General features: G+C 42.0%; 2 protein-coding genes across 26 annotated transcripts in view; one reads left to right on the forward strand and one right to left on the reverse strand.

Moving 5' to 3' along the window:
• The window catches only part of LOC118502616 (prolyl 4-hydroxylase subunit alpha-1-like), an 87,144-nt gene extending 84,109 nt beyond the window's left edge, over nucleotides 1-3,035 (reverse strand). The window contains exon 1 of one of the 2 annotated variants that reach the window (XM_036035020.1): nucleotides 2,788-3,035. The gene's annotated coding sequence lies outside the window, so the exon portion shown is untranslated. The remainder of the gene's footprint in view (nucleotides 1-2,787) is intronic. The other variant, XM_036035010.1, reaches the window with a different exon arrangement.
• LOC118502505 (disintegrin and metalloproteinase domain-containing protein unc-71) overlaps nucleotides 1-17,433 on the forward strand; it is a 100,212-nt gene that overhangs the window by 68,853 nt on the left and 13,926 nt on the right. For 10 of the 24 annotated variants that reach the window (XM_036034748.1, XM_036034816.1, XM_036034776.1 and 7 more), the window contains 5 exons: nucleotides 3,106-3,244; nucleotides 8,101-8,259; nucleotides 13,384-13,466; nucleotides 14,996-15,992; nucleotides 16,328-16,783. In XM_036034748.1, coding sequence (XP_035890641.1) covers nucleotides 3,106-3,244; nucleotides 8,101-8,259; nucleotides 13,384-13,466; nucleotides 14,996-15,992; nucleotides 16,328-16,783 — 1,834 coding nt within the window. The remainder of the gene's footprint in view (nucleotides 1-3,105; nucleotides 3,245-8,100; nucleotides 8,260-13,383; nucleotides 13,467-14,995; nucleotides 15,993-16,327; nucleotides 16,784-17,433) is intronic. The other 14 variants (XM_036034785.1, XM_036034854.1, XM_036034800.1 and 11 more) reach the window with 11 other exon arrangements.

Below are 17,433 nucleotides of genomic sequence, written 5' to 3' on the forward strand. Positions count from 1 at the left end.
TTGCAAAAAGAAAAAAAGAAATGGGTGCGTATCGCTATGCGTTTGACACACTGCCGCCCGTGAGATGTCCGCCATGTTCAGGAATCACTTTTTGAAGTTCATCATCCAGGGCATTTTACTTTTTTCGTTTTGCGTTATAGCTCTCGCACGTGCACACGGCTGTCTGTTTTCCATCAAGTTCTCGACATTGACCTAGAGACATTGAGTTTTTGAACCGTAACCAGGCTCACTCTATTACCGAAACCCTGCCACACTGCTAGTGCAGCTGAGATAGGCCCGCAAAAATCCTGTGATGTCAACAAACAGGCTTCAATCATGTGTGTGCGTGTGTATGTGGGATGTTGAAAAAATGCATAGACGTCGGGCGTGCTTGCGTTTACGCAACGGTTGCGAATCTTCGAGGCAACCATCCGCACGCACCAACAACAATCAGTTGGTGCAGAACCGAAAGCATATAGTGTACTTGACCCGGTCTATTTGAAGTAGAATATTTTTGCAGAGTTTTGGACGTAAAAGCGATATAGGTTTTTTCTGAATCCATTTTTTCACCGTTTACGTGGAGGAGGGGGTGGCGGGAGAGAGAGAGATTGGTAGTTGCCTGAGGCTTCGGAGAAAAAGCTACCAAAAATGTGCAGCTGGACAGCCTGGTGTTGCTATCCAAGACACGGGAACGTTCGGGTTTGGTTTGAACGGATAGCTAGAATCACAAGGTTATGAAGGTGGGACATGCCGGCGCATATACATCAATGTCATTAGATGGCGAAACTGCTGCAAGCTAACATACGTGATTGATTCTTTTGCCTTTAGCATCAATCTGGGCAGGGAGAAGATAGATCAATCGCTACAAGCACTGCAAGGTTTTGCGTTCGAAGTGCAGCGAATATTTGCTCCGATATTCCAGGTGGCTAGCGAAACACTCTCGACACGAGACTCATTTCCTCCGAAACCGGTGGAATATTGGAAATTCCTGCAAATGTCTTGTTCCAACTGCTCAAGGGCAGAAAGCTAAGTGAAACTGTGGAGACTATCTATCGGGCTGATACATATTTATCGGACGGGAAAACATCTGCAATCTAATTCTTGTATCTATGTTTTGCGCAATCTGATTTGATTCTGCCCGGTATCCAGTGATCCACTGATGGTATATGAATGTTTTTTGTTTGTGTTAACTTAAACTTTAAACCCACAACTTTTTCCAATATCTTGAGCAACTTCAATTCAATACAGTCTTCAAAGTTGTTTCCACTCTCCTCTCTTTCTCTTGGGTCGGGTTCCTGATCAGTTTTTGGGTAGAACATTTCGAAACGGCAGGCACAGATAGGCACGCACCAGCGTATATGGTGTTTACTCGCGTTTACCTTCTCCACCTTGGTTAATGGGCATGGGATAAGAATAAAGAAGGGAACCCCCCAAATACTGAAGATTACCATTGTCATAAAACGGAACACGGAAAACAACACAATGCTTCTCGAGACAGCGTAACGATAATAGTGTCCCTGAGAGATACAATTTTAGAGAGGGATACAGTTCCTCGAATAGTCTGCTGTTGGTCGTCTTTAAGCTTTCCTCCCACTATCACGAAAACTTCCCTCACGGTTACTCAGTTACGATTGCAGGCATAGCTGACAGTGTGGCAAAATTTAACTGTCACCGTGTATTCTTGATGCTTTGATGATGCCTTGATGTTTGGGGACACTACGGCAGACACGCCATCCGTGTAGTCATTTGACATTGTTGACTTCCCTGTACGTATACATTCTAAATTCTTCGCATAGACTGTGTTGTTGCTTCTGTTGCGTCACCGTTTTTTACCCCCACATTCACTGTTTAGGATTGCGAGGCCTATCAAGACTATACTCAGAGATCTACTACTCGGACAGCAGCAGCAAAATCATAAAGAAGGCAACCGTTTAGCTCAGTACTCAGTTCAGCAGCAGTGTCAAATTAACACCAGTAAACGAAACACTAGCTCAACCCCACATACTCTGACCAGATCGAACTCTGTACAAACAAATATGCGGTTTTTTATTTATTTATTTTTGCATAGCGTCATTTGCTTACCATTCTTTCATTTGTTCGATTTTACTTTAGTATATCAAACAATTTCAACAAAACAAACCAAACAATCAAATATCCACCCAAAAAAACAACAAAATTAGCAAATTCTAGATATGAGCATTACTAAAAACTGTTCTCTTCTCTCTTCTTTTCTTTCTTTGTCTCGAAAACGAACCGAAACGAAAACGCGACACGAAAAAAAACCCCAAAACCAAAAATCAAATCAATAAACCATGTATGATTATACACACGCGCATGTACGACGGATGTGAAATGGTTCTAACCAACACACACACACACACAAAATACAAAAACAAAACCACACGCACACACGATAATAATGCGCAACGAAATTTGTTCATGGAATTTGTCCTACGACTGTAACACTGTGTTGTACGGCTGTCATTTGTCGGACACTGGTCTCTGTGTGCCGCCCATACTAACTCCAAAACCCCATCGGACCGATCTGCCAACTGGGCCACGGATGCTGTCATGGCGGGCCGCAATTGGACAAACACTTGCAAAAACAAAACACAACACAATATCTCATGCGATCTCCGTGTCCATGTTTGCTGATGTACTTACGACATCTTCTTAACTGCACTACACGCTTTGTGTTCGGGTGTTGATCAATCTCGCTTTCTTGCAACATTTATATATGTGTATGTGTGTGTGTGCGTTCGCGCTTTGTGCGCTTTGTACATGCGGTGCGTGTGTAACGATCCTTACCTTCTTGATACTGCTTCGAACTTTACATCATCACACCAAAAAACATCACACGCGTACACCATATTGTAAACAAAACCTCCAACTACTAACTTCGCGATACTTCGTAAACACAACATAAACACACGAAACAAAAACCTCGCATAAACACACGCGGAACGCGGAATGATAAACGTCGCACGCAACGAAAACATCCGTACGGTGTGGTGGCCAAACGGCGTCTACCTTTACCTGCCGATCCATTTCTACTGACCCGTCACTACCACCAACAACGCAACCTGACTCGATACTCGATAACTGGATCTTCGGCACTGCCAACAGCCAACTACCACGGCTCAAACACAGTGTTTCTAGTCGGTGTTTTAATGTCGGTTGTTGGGGGTGTTTTTATAACGTTTGCTCTGATGGCTTTGTGCTACAGGTCAGTTGTAGTACATAATAACTTCTCCTTGTGCCTAAGGTTAGTGACTTTTTTCCGTTTTGTTGATTCGTTTTCTTTCATTTTTATCACGAAAACCAAATATTGCTATACTACTAGTGTTAACTACTGCTGCTAATACTACTACTACTACTACTACCATTACTACTACTACTACTACTACTACTAACTCTCTACAAAATTTACTGAACCAAAACCAACAACAAAAACATACACACACTAGAACTAACTTACTGTCAACAACTACCTCTACCCCCGTTTACTCTGTTGTCGCGTACTCTCACTTTTACCACTATCAATAACTACTCTTTGTCTCCTGGCTCCTTAAACAAGTCAAATTGTTTCCAATTTCAATACCTTTAACATCTAACCACATTTCCATAACAACTACTACTAACTACTGCCACTAATACTACTACTACTACTTCTACTACTACTATTGCTGCCACTACTGCTACTACTATCGCTCTTCTTGACTATCTCTACAGTAACTGTTTCGCTAAAAGATACAAACACTACTCCATTCCAAACAAAACAAGCAAACCCCACCATCGGGGTCTATGATGACTTCAGCTAGAAGCTAGTTGCTGTCAAACATATGAGCAATCATTCAGCAATTATACAAAAAAAAACAGATAAACTCGTAAAAGTATAGTTTTTTTTACATAAAGCGAAATCGAGGTTATATAACCGTTGTAAAGAAAAAAATTATTAACACTCTTGTTTATGTTCCTATGACTTTGGTAATACGCGCTGACAATATCAAAAGAGCTAAGAGAATAAAGATTTATACAAATAAAAAGAAACGGCAAAACATATCATAAAAACTCTGGCACAGGTCATCATAGATCCCAATCTAAACAATCTCTTTATACATCTCTCTCTCTCTGTCTCTCTGTCTCTCTCTCTCTCAATCACTCTCATACCAAATAAAAAAACGCATTACCACTCTTGAAAACCTATTCTTTTCATAAGCTTGTACCAAACTAATACTAATAATAATAATAATAATGATAAAACACAATTCTGCCGACTGTACTGTGGCCATGAGACGTTACTCTCAAAGCTAACAGCTGCTACTTCATACTCGACCGAGCCGTGCGGAAACTATTAAAGTTACAAAAAGTATCCCTAGTTTGCATGATACGAGCCAACGGCTCTTTTAGTGAATTTCATTTCGTTTCTTTCTATAACAAAACTATTTAAAATAAACACTCTACTCTGAAAACTAACCACAAACCTACAAAGATCATCCTGCCTTCCTCTTTGCTTTGCTTCCACCGCTTTCGTACCGAACACCGAACACACGCTGTTTACTAGTTTTTGTCCCACCCCGAATGTAGAACCTATCAAAAGACTTGTTTGTGACATTTGGTTGGCAAAATATTGCCTTTTCTCTGGAAAAAAATCAACTACTCCCCTACCGTGAACAACACCTCCAGTACGACATTTCTTGAATACTACCAACAGACTTAGGGATTTGGACATGTGTGCGTGTGTGAATGCTTCAACTTTTTAAGAAAACTTTAATTTTTAGTTACATTTCGTTCACGTTTTCAAACTCTAATTGCACAGCAACAAACTTTGCTTCATTCACCCTTACTGCGAATTTGAGGCATACAACGCCTAAAGGTATGCAATTCTTGGAAGTTTTTGCCATACTCAAGTGACAAAAAAGGTGAAAATTGGAGACTACGGCAGTTTTGCATACTTTCAGGCGCTATGTTTTGTTTTTTTGTCCTAAACGACTAAAAGACAATTTTTATCAAATAGTTTTTGGATATTGTGCTGTATGTTTTAAATAAGTCTTTTTCTTCACAATTTGTCCTTCCTCTGATGTGGGATTTGGTTGTTCTAATTTTTGTCACAAATAAATTATTTAAGCAACTATCGAGCACAATTACAGAACAAGATAAAGATGTACGTACTGTCACAATTCTTCTTATGTACGTTTGCACCTGCTGTTAACCTTGAACTCTACGAGCGTGCGACACATGAATCAGGCTCTAAAGTTCCTTTATCAAACGCAATTATTACACTATAATTAATTATAAGCTTTAATTGTAAGTTGAAGTTCAAGTTACTCTCAGAATTTGTTAGCAATTGATTAATTGTTGCCAATGTCAAAATACTTGGCCGAATTAGTAAGGCATAACACCCGGGTGCTCGGATGGATCAAAAGATGTGTAATGCTTCTTAATCCTTGCCCTTGAACTTTGAGCAAATTAAGTGAAAATTGACCGAATCGTCGCACGCTCCTTGATCCGTTAGACCAAAGGACTAGCACTGTAGGGAAACGTTAACGCCTCTCTATCTCTCTCTCGCTCCCTTGGACGAACGTTATTATCATATACCGCAAGTTATGTCTAACTTCATCTCCATCACCGACCTTCTGACATGGATGGCAAACAACATACCTGCCGACTGGCGGCTGCTGCTACTGCTGCTGCTGGTTTCAAAATTCCACGTTCCAAACCCAATTAACCTTTCCAAGCAGATGTGAGCCAATTCGCACTTACTGGTGAGGCTCACACCGACTGGCCTCACTCCTAACGCCCACATCCACACACGTGCATGTTGATTTTAATTTTATCAGACCCACTTTGCCAATTGCTGACGTTTTCCCGACACTAATACCGAACCGTTTTGGAGCCGTTCTATCTAGCTGCATCCTTTTCTCTCTCGCTCGCCGTTTTTTTTCCTGTCTTGTCTCGATCAAATAGCTCGCTTTAATAGCAGCAACGTTTTGCATTTCTTCTTTCTCTCTCTCTCTCTCTCACTCTTGTCAAATCTTGACGCGTTACATAATCCATAATCTTTCTTTGTAAACAACGTGTTACTGTGTCTTGTTTGTAGGACTTTTCTTATCCCCTAGTCTTTGTTCGTTACAACTACAGATGGCATGTATGTTACTGATTTACTAACTTTTCTTCCTTTCAAATTCTTCCACTTGAAAGAGTTTGCGTTTATGTCCTGCATGTGTGTAATCGCTAGTAGTTGAATGCTGCACGCCGGTATATCTGGCTTTCTAGGTGTGCGAGTGTGTGTGTGAATATATGTGTGTGTGTTTGCGAGTGAGTGCGAGAGTGTGTTTTACAAAAGCATTAGAGTGCATGTAGTTTCTGACTGTTTTCATTTGTTTACTTTTTTTTCTCTACATTCTTCTTCAATTTTCTTTTTATATCTTTTTTTTTTAATTTCTTATGGTTTGTTGGCATTTTTTTTTTCGTTTTTGTAAGAGAAATTAACTTGAATGGCGCAAATTGAAACTTTTAAACCCGATTAAACTTATTCCACTACCAAAAAATAAGAAATTTGAAGGCTCTCATTGGAATCGTTCATACGCTCCACCCTAGAAAGCATACTTCCCTTGATTGGACAAAAACAAAACCAAAAAGCAAACCTTTTTCACCTACATCAAGTAGCATACTAATCATTGCCCCTTTGCCAATGTGCAATTCGTTTAACATGTCTCATCCCGTTTTGTTTCATCATTTTCACACATAAAAGAGTAATTAAACCTCGAAAATGTCCAATAAAGAAAAAATCAACACAGCAAGCTTTGCTTATTTGCCTTATCAAATTATCAAAATCCTCCCCCGTACGAAATTGATCGGTAATTGCTCTTTTTGTCCACTTTCATTCATTCCTGTGTGTACTAGTTGCCAAGCAGTATTAATATATGCTCTTGTTTTTCTGTTCCGCTTTCATATTTACGTTTACTCGATTTTCATCATTCAATATCTAGCTAATGTATGTTCATTTCTATGTGTCCTTGCATAACTTCCTTTCGCCTTACCATCATTTTACGTACCGTGCTTACCTACCGTACCGACTTCTATAATATGCCAAGAGCCAAACCATTTTCCCACCTCTTTCTCTATCTCTCTCTATCTCGCTCTCTTTCTATACCTATCTCACTACGTATCGAATCCCTTTGTTTTCCTTCCTTCATCCTCCATCTTGAAATTGAACCTTTTTGTATCGCAATATATCCTACTCATATATAACTTCATTAGATGTAATCAACATTCGCAAACGTTTTACGTGTCAAACAGTGACAAGTGCCAAACTGATCTGTGATTTTGTGCTTCTTCTCTTTTTCTCACCAACCCTCTCTCTCTCTCTCTCTTTTTCTCTCTCTCTTTCTCTCTTCATCTACCTTGCTCTGTTTCGCATACACATCGTATGATTTGTCGGGCGATGTATTGTTCCACGGACACACAACCATCACCTTCACTACATTTATATATGTATGTGCGTGTGTGTGTTTGCGTGTGGTATGTGTGGAATCGTTGGGAATGAAACTTTATCATACCACACAATGAAAACAAAACAATCACACATGTAAACGAACCTCTACACTTGCTTGACAATTCAAACTGTCATGTTGACACTTCTGGGCAACTTTTAAACAAAATCACTTGACACGGATAAAATGCATTGATCTGTTATACATTTTCGATCATACAACTTCACTCCGATGCTTGAACAACACGCCACACAACACCACTACACCATGCTCAACACAATCTGTTTCGTTCATCAACATTTCACCCACATCGCAAAAAAAAACAAAATCATCGCATAACAAAAACATCGCCGCGCGCACCAATCATTCGTCCGTCGGCATTGCGATCGTATAACCTGCGGCTAAATCGATCAATCCCCTTTCTACCTTCTCATCGTACCCGTCAAACTCTTCCCTTTCTATTTCCCATCGGTGTTTCATCTTTGAATGTTCAATCAATCGAAAAAACAACCTTGCAACAACAACTATATTTGGATCGTGGCAACAAAAAAAAACAAATCTAAAAAATACTTAAAAAATAAAACAATTCCCCCCACCCCCGTATGTGCACTGACACCGAGCGCAGAAAGAAAACGACGCGCCTTAAGTATGACCCACCGTACGTGAAGAAACCGATGGCGAAGTACGTTGGGGGCGCCACAGCGGCAAACCATCACTCGCAGGACGACGTTTCGCTGGAGGGCTCGAACAAGATGATGTTCGGCAATCAAACCACCCAGTTCAGGTAAGTGTGTGTTGTGGAGGGTGTCCACTGTACGCGTATGGGGGTTAAGGATTTTTTGGGAGCTTTTACTGGTCATCGAAACAAAATGGACCCGCGCACATCCGGGTTGAGCAATCTTCAGCGTTACGCGTTAACTCTGTGATAACTTCTACTTTGTGACTACGCCAACTTCAAGTTTATGCCTTATTTCGCGAGGGCGACAAGAATTATCGCTTAAAATAGTAGTGCTGTATCCTGTGTTCAAATACACCACCATGTGCTACTAAAACACACACATACACACATACATTCACACCCTTTTGCTCGTATAACAGTTACGTGGCTCTATGCGTACTCTGCATATACTACCAACTGTGCCCTTCGTTACCCAGGCCCTAGAGTACTCGTTTGCACTCCATTTGTGCATCTCGTGTATGTGAGTGCGTATGTGTGTGCCGGTGCAATTGGGTCCTTCCTCCTCCAGGTGTGTTCGCTCTAGAAACCCACTTGCAGCTAACCACTTTCCTTCGCTTTTCAATCATCCAAGGACATCCCAAAGAACAGAAGAAGTACAAGACGAACAACTCTTACACCCTTTTGTTTTGCGCATCACAAAAGAGATGGTTGATGCGAGAGGGAGGGTTGGGAGGTCCGAGAACGGAGGGTTGGGAGGAGATATCCTTTTTAAGGAGGATAGGGGATAGACACACACGCTCACATTCCGTGTGGAGAAAGAAGGAAGGCATAAAATCACTTGTACCGAGACAATGAAACTTACGCTTGCTCTCTCGCCCTCTCTATATTTCTCTCTCCCTCTCCAATCTTTTTCCTCACCTCAATGTATGTGTGGCTGTATGTATGCAAGTGTTGCATTCAGCAGCAGTACACGACGGCGGTGGCGGTTGGTTTTCCGTCATAGACCTTGCACACACCGGTTCCTCTAGCCCAGTTGCTGTTTTTTCGTTCCCTCTGCGTGCTTGTGTGTGTGGTGTTTTCTTTTTTCTCTTCGTTTCCTTCACTTTTCTTCTTCTTCTACTTCTTCTTACTCCTTTTCCTTCTTTTGCTTTGCCTGCGAATAGTTTACCTTTTTGATTATACTTGGTTGCTTTCTTGGGTACTACTTACCTTACTTCACCCACACCACTACACCCGTGGCCCGTGTCATTGGTGCGCAGCTTCATTTCAACGTCAACCGCACACACCACGCGCGTTTAGGCGTCCGGGTTTCCGGGCTTTTACTACAGGGAGAGCTTCCTCGGGTGGTTTGCGCCACAAGTCATGACCGACGCTTTATGGTGAGGATTTCTGTTGAGCAACTGGAAAAAGCGCCTAACAAGTTTGTGGTCATGGAAGGTTGATTGGTGTTAGCGACAGGTGTGTTAATCCTTGGGCGTATAACAAATTTTAAATGCGAAAAACATGTTGTTTCGCATAAGCACTACACTTAGTATTACGACACGTTGGCTGTTTCAAGCGTTATACAGCGTTAAACACTGATTTCGGTGACCAATTTTGTCATTTTTACAGTGTATAACAGTATACTTAATCTGACAACATCAATGAAAATGGAACAAGAAATCAATTTTTCAACCAATATAATGTTTTGTATTTGCTATTTGTTGTCGATGTCGTGCTGTTATGTAACAACCGAGACATTGATGGACATATGCTGTATAAAGGTGTATTGTATAACAGTTTACAATTTGGTCGGTAAATGATGTTTTCCAAGCATCATAAGTCTTTTACTGAAACACTAGATTTGATTGGTCTCAAGTATACAGCTGATGGAGTTAACAGTTCAGAACGGTTTCAGAGTTTCATTTTTTTAATTACTCGTCCTTTGCTGTTACGTGCTAAACCAGACACAATTCATCGAGTTAAAGCACATATTCGGCAGAGTATAACATCTGTATAATAGTTGCAATATCGACGAAATCTTAACCAGAAAACCCCCATTTCATGTTGCTTAGTTATATGCGACCCTCCCCGAGCTCGATAAACTTGTCACCATCTCGTCTATTTTGCCAAACTCTAGCCTGTATCATGTGTTCCATGCTTATTCACCCATCTATTTGAAAACAACAACAAACAACTACAACCCAAAAGTTCATCTAGATCAGAACACCAACTGGCATACGCCGACACATAATAAATGGAGAAATAATGAATCGAATCAAAATCGGAACTCACGCACGCACAATCTATACATACATTGAACCAGAACTGTAACCCTAAACACAGTAATGAACCGAACGTTGCCTTGTTCGTCCCTGTCACTCGCTAGGAGTGCTTGAGCGACAAAATGGCAACCATAATAATCGCCACATTTCTGTTCCTAGTAGACCATTCTTAGAGTGGAGGTTTACGTTTCTCTTGGTTAGCTTTTCTGTTGTTTATGTTCGTTTTAAGTTCTGTTTCAGTTTACTGGTTTGTTTTAAACTCCGGTCCATGAAAAACACAACCATGCCACCCACTCTGTTTGATGCTGTACTATGCTGTTTTGATAAGCCTATATAACACAATTAAAAAATTATATTAAACAAACAAAAAAAAAACGGCGAGCGTTACGCGTTTCTATTGTCCTCTTCCTGGTTTTTAGTGTGTTTGTGTGCATATTGTGCGTTTGTTTTTTAATTGATACATAAGCTTCTGCCGGTTCCGCCACCCCCCCCCCCCCCCCACCCCCTTTTCCTCTCTATTTGCCATGTTTTCCAGCAACGTTTTTTCTTCTATTATTCAATTTTTTCTTGTTTAGAAACGAGTGCTGTTCCGAACGATTTGCGCGCAAGTTGTTTCGCTTACTTAGTCTGCAAGCTTTTAATACCTTTCTTATGGTAAACTTGCGTTAGGTTGAGTGCATCAAATACACTTACTGCAACTAAAGTCAGTTTTGTTTACGTTAGCTCATGTTCTGCGAATGAAGTACAATGTATGTTTGCGTTTTTGTTACTAGGATAGTTTTGATTTTTCCTGATAGAGTGCATCTGTGCACGGTTTTTTGAATGATACAATTAGTTCCCGATTTTGCTTTTCTTTTATTTAGAACTAGTAAAAGCTTTTTACTTTTTTATTACTTTTACAGGGTTTCTCAGATTACAACACAATTGTCTCCGTGTTTAAAACAACAAGCGTTTCGAGATTTAGCAACCGTAGACGAACATATCGTAGACGAGATAGATGCTTAGATTATTTGTTAAACAAAAATTTGTTGAAACATGGAAACACTTGACACTCTATAGAGTGAAGAACCCTATAATCTTGATTCATTTTTTATAACACTTCTAACAGTTTATGGATCATTTTATTTTCTAGTCTTACTCGATTCCATTTTTTCTTGTTTTTTGTGTGTTTTTCGTTTATTTATATTTTTTCAATAGCTTCAATATCTTATTTGCGATTATGTTGGGTTTTCTCTGTTGATTAAATTTTGTTTATGGTTTTGCATAGTTTAATTTATGCTCCTAGCGTTTTTGGTTCCTTTTTTCTTCTTTATTATACTCTAATTCGCATAGAAAATCGAAAGTTGATGACTAGACTAGCTCGCTTTAATGCATGTTTACTAACAGCGAATGAAAACCGAATGAAGGCCGATTATGATAATCAACAGAAAAATATATAGATAGCAAAACGGTTTTGCCCGCATCATGTTAAGCTTTACCGTTTAGAATGATTCTGTTATACGCATCCGGAAACCCTTATTGAACGAGAATGGCAGCTTTGTTTTGCATTGCGTAGCGCAGCTTTTACTCTTCTCTAGTCGCAATACCGATAGACTAGAGAGAAACCAACGAAAAAAAAACGAACTACTCCGTGAGCAATTTATATACCCTAGGAGTTCCACCCATTGTAGCAAATTGTATATTTATCCGAAACACCACCCGTTCGATGCGCACGAATAAGCATCTCCTATATTTGTTTGTTGTATGTGCGCTTGTTTTGTTGAGTTTTCTCTTCCCTTCTTCTTTTTGTTGTTGTTGTTGTTGATTTTTCGTCCGCATATGGTATGGTAACAACCGTTCGTTTGAAATCTGCATATGACTGGTCCTTCCAACACCTATTCCACGTTACTGGTTTTGTTGGTTCTTTTTTTTGCCTTTTTCCAATTTATGCTAGAGATTACGAGTTGAAATTTGCAATTTTGCTAGCGTTGCCCTATATGCCTTTCATACCGTAAACGGTTTTGGTTTCCTGTTTGAGAAAGACTTGTTACCACTTTGTTCTTTTTTTGTTCTTTTTCGGTTTGCTTTCGACTCTTTAGCGTAAATGGTATAGTTTTCTTTTTCTTTTTGTTTCGTGCAACCAAGTTTTCTACCAGTGAGATCCGTTGGAGTCCATTGAAAATGGATTCGAACAGTTCGAGAGAGTTTGCTCCACAGGAAGTTGTTTCCTACAGTATCTTGTTTCTTGTTTCTTTTTCTTCATTCCTTTTACTTGTTTTCATCCGTTTTTTGTCATCCTTCTCTCTCTATTTCTATCTCTATTTCTTTTATTCTCTCTATTTCTCCTTTTCTTCGGTTTTTCTTTCTTTTTGTACCTGTCCTATATTTCTTTCACCAATTTATCTTTCTCTCTTTCTCTCTATCTTTCTCTAGCACATATTAACGATATTTATTCATATTGCAACACAAAAAATATCCATCTGAAGCATTCCGAATACTTAAAAAAAGCACCCTATATTTAAAGTGCCCTATATTATTCTTCCCTTACTTTTTTCCCCCAAATTTTATGTAGAGCGTAACGTTCAATCGAAATGCTAACACTGCAGAGGTTGCGAACTAATAAGGTTTTCGTTCTGCTCTTCCCATCGCTCTTCTTTTCTTTTCTCGTTTTCTCGTTTTTGCTCTTCTTCTTTTTTCTCTTTCTCTTTATCTTGTACGTCTTTATATCTATTATGGTTTTCTATTATTCTTATGTGTTCTCCTCATTTATAAATTATTTTTGTATTTCAATAAACATAAAATTTCTAATTATGTTTTTTTTTAATTTACTTTACACTTAACTCGTATGATTTTTTCTTCTTTTACTGGTTTTGGTTTTGTTTTTCCGTTTTTTTCTCTACATTTATGGTCACTGCATCCGACGATGGACGATCTTCGCTATACGCGGCCCGCGAACAATATGGTACCTTTTCGTTACTCACAACTGGTCTGGGAAACGGTTCGACAGAGATCACAAAGCCATCCGCAGGATGACCGGATCTGTCAGTGAAGACGACCCTACTCATTCCGGTAAGTTATATAATAAAAAAAAACAGCTTGTATATGAAAACGCAAAGTCTGCTCCATACGTACGTAGAAGAAGAAAAGGAGACAATTCATACTAGAGGCGTAGCATAAGAACGTAAAGAAAGAAAAACCCCATTCTCATTGCACTGTTCATTCGAAATAAGAGCCGAAATCATAAAATGGCGCGCCAAACTTAATTTCCAGATGTCGGGAATGCATTTTCTGTGGTAAAAGACTCGCAATGGCATCCTCCTGAGTATATTTATACAACAATTTTCGATAAACGCTTAACAGTATGCAAAAATGCAACACACTTCGCATGATGAGGTTTTAATGTGGTCAAAAATTTTAACGACATTTTAATACTTGTGTAAAACAGTTTATTTCACTGAAGGGCAATGTAATAACTCTTAATTAAGTGCAGGAGTTGGCAAAGTCCTCATTGCTTTAAATGTGTAGATGCTGACCCCACGGAAACAACATTGTGCAATAAAATGGACGACTCAGGAGTCTTTTACCAAACGAAAATTAATCGTGTAACACGAATTGCATAACTTCAGGCGTATTGCCTCATTACAGTCCCTTAGTGTCCTTCCGTATAAAGAATTTTAATTGCATACATTCTTGCGCTCAAAAATACTTTGCCGAATACTCTGCGCGCACAGGAAACGGCTTCAATGATTTGAAAAACCACATCAAAACGTTCAAAAGCAGACTCCGTTAATAGTGTATAAGAAGCGGCACTAAACCGAACACAACACACGTACACACACTCGCTCATATTCACCGATCACCGATCATTCACTCACACTCCATATTCTGTGTATCGCAGTTTATCGCTCATCATGTCACCACTCATCATCTACCACTACAAGCCACTACTTTAAGCTCATCAGCGACCCTCTTTTTGAAACTCGTATCGCCATGCCCGGTGTTTTCTTTCTTTCTTTCTTGCTGCCGAATATACTGAACCGTACCGCGCGTACCGGGGCGTATGTCCGGCTTCACTTTCACTTGGTCGTCGGCTGCCCCACACACCCACCCTTTCTTCATCTGACCTTCTCCGTTGTCGTATGGGGTTGGTTATTAATCGACAAACAAACAAACAAAAACCAAAAAAAAAAACAAACCAAAAATGCAATGAAACAATGGCATTAAATTAAACTAATAATCAAACAACTCTACACCGCTCATCCCGGCCGCGCTCCCCACGAAAATGCGCCACTGTCTCCTACTACCTTCACCACATCCCTCCAACAAAACACCGTCACCACCAACACCACCACTACCAACGTCATTTCTTGACGTATTTGCCATACTGCGGTGATGCAAATGTATGTCCGTATGTGTAAACCAACACACAAACATATTAATTCCATTTTTTTGTAATCGATGTTCGATCGACCTATCTCCCGCGTACACTAACACGTCCATACACACCCATACAATGCTCCCCGCTCCCTCCCCACCATCCTCCCATCATCGGCTGCGGTGGTCTACACGGTGGCCGTGGCATGTGGTGCGTTTGGCAGGCGAGGAAGAGACGGTCTCGTTCATCGATCTGCCACCAAACAGTCTGTTGAACAAGCAGATGCCGGAGAAGGGCATCCTGAAGAAGCACGGTCTCGGGCTGGTGCTGGGCGACGGTACCAAAGACAAGTGGCATGCCGCGGCGAACGAGGACGCGCAGTCCGATAATCTCGAATTGATTGCTCAGCAAGAATCCACTATTCCTTCATCAGGTGGCCAGGTGGTCGTCGGAGGCGGCGGCGGCGTGGGCGTCGGCGGTGGCGTGGGCGGCGGTGTTGGCGGTGTCGGTGGTTTGGGCGGTCCCGGCAGCATCGGAGGCGTCCTCGGCGGCGGCGGTATCGGCGGCGGTGGGGGCGGCATGATTGGTGGCGGGGGCGTCCTCGGTGGTCCAGGTGTCGGAGGCGTCCTCGGCACCGTCTCGGACGTCGAGCGGACGATGAAAAGCCTGAACGGTTACCACGAGGACATTCTCGAAGCGTTACGTTCCGCTGCACAGGCCCAGCGCAGCAGCGCCAACACACCGTCCGGCAGCATCAGCGAGGAGTTGCTCCGGAAGACGCTCGCAGAATGCGTGACCGGGACACAACTGAGTGCGGCCAGCGTACATCCGCAGGAACGCGAGTACAAGCGCAGTGTAAGCTCGCGCACCGGCAGCCGGGAGAATGTGTGCGAACCGCAACCGCACGTGCTGAGCGACGCCGGCCAGACGGCCACACTGCTCCATCATCACCGCCAGCAGCAACAGCAGCAACAGCAGCAGGTGCAACAGCAACATCAGGTGCAGCAAGTGCAACAGGGCTTGCTGGGCGATGAGGACGATACGCCATCGGTCGGGCCGCTGCGCATCCGCAACCTGGAGGATCTGATCCGCCAGCTGGAGCACCATTCGTCGCGACACATGAGCCCGAGCGGTTCCGAAGATATACGCATGTCCGAGACTGAGGCCGACCGGCACTATAGGGTAGATAGTTCAGCTGCCTGTAGCGAATCTTCTCATGGGTAAGTATCGCATGTTGATATTACGGGTAGTAGCATCAGCAGCTCCAGCGGCAGATGTAGATTTGGAGTTTCTACCATCATAATTTAAACTCTCGGAGATAATCCACTAAAGCACAGGAATTGTCTATTAAAGCTCTTCCACTGCGAACGCTTCTGTAGTGACTTTTTAGTTCTTGAGGATCCATAGCGTGATGATCTTGAGTTCTATCTTATAGAAATTATAACTCCTGCCTAAATTTCCTATTTATACAGCGAAAAGACCAATATACAGTCAACCGTAATACTAATTCTCTTATACGAACTCCATCACCTCCTCATACACGTTCCACACGCAGCTCGAATCAACAACTAGCTCAGGTACAAAAAACTGCCACTATACTGCCTCCGTATAGTAGCCGGTGTCGACCACCACGGTCCGATGACGAGGGACGCTTCTCGTACGGTGGGGCCGGCAGCACCGGTAGTGGTGGCGTTGGTATGGTGGGCGCAGGCGGTGGCAGCGGCACCGGATCCGGTACGGGACGTTATCGGCATCCGGCCAGCATACGTCACCAGGGCCATCAGTCTCATTCGCCGCATTCGCCGCACTCGTTCACGCACCATACGCACCATGGGCACGCGCACGGCCATTCGTCACACGCCGGACATTCGTCGCACCATTCGTCCCACACGCACCTGCACCAGGACGAGGAGGGTATTTACGAGAGTGCAGATCCGGTGCATCCACACGCACATCCGCATGATCGGTCCGGGCTCGAGCGGGACCAGCGTGACACCAACGATAGCGAAAGGTAGGTCATTCTTGACAACGTATACAACACAACCGTTTTGTTAGGGGTTTGTTTGATTACTACTTTGCCTGTTTGACGTTTCGGTGCAGCATTTATGCACCCTTTGTTTGGGTTTGACGTTGCCTAACACACCTGCTAGTGTACAACCTCCCGTAATTGCGTGGTATGCCCGTTTTGTGATGTGAACGCTTCTGACTAGCGGATGTGTCTCTAGCGATATGTATACATATGCAGATAGGTTGAAGGTTTCGTGGAACCTGCTGATGCTGAAACACATTTTGCCAAAAAGACTGACTAACCACCAAATCATCATCTAACTCGGATTCGAGGGGTTTGCTGTCTCGTGCCTAGCTTAGTGAGACCATCACGTCCACCAGGGCTTGATAGACTGTGCTACACCATGTTTTCTGTTGGCAACGTGTATCAGTATCAACACCGCAACATGTCGTAATGTCGGATTTCCGAACGACTGACCCTGTGTGGTGTGGGTTGTCACCTTAAACGCCAAACTTGCTTGCATAGACATATCTAGCAGTTTCTAGCTCAATGTTAAGTTACATGATTTGATTGCACTTATTTATTATCCCTAATCCCCTACGAATTGGCGCGCTACTTAATGAGGGTCATCGGTAGATTGTTAGATAACTCCT

Source organism: Anopheles stephensi, chromosome X (genome assembly GCF_013141755.1).
Source record: "Anopheles stephensi strain Indian chromosome X, UCI_ANSTEP_V1.0, whole genome shotgun sequence".
NCBI lineage: Eukaryota > Metazoa > Arthropoda > Insecta > Diptera > Culicidae > Anopheles > Anopheles stephensi.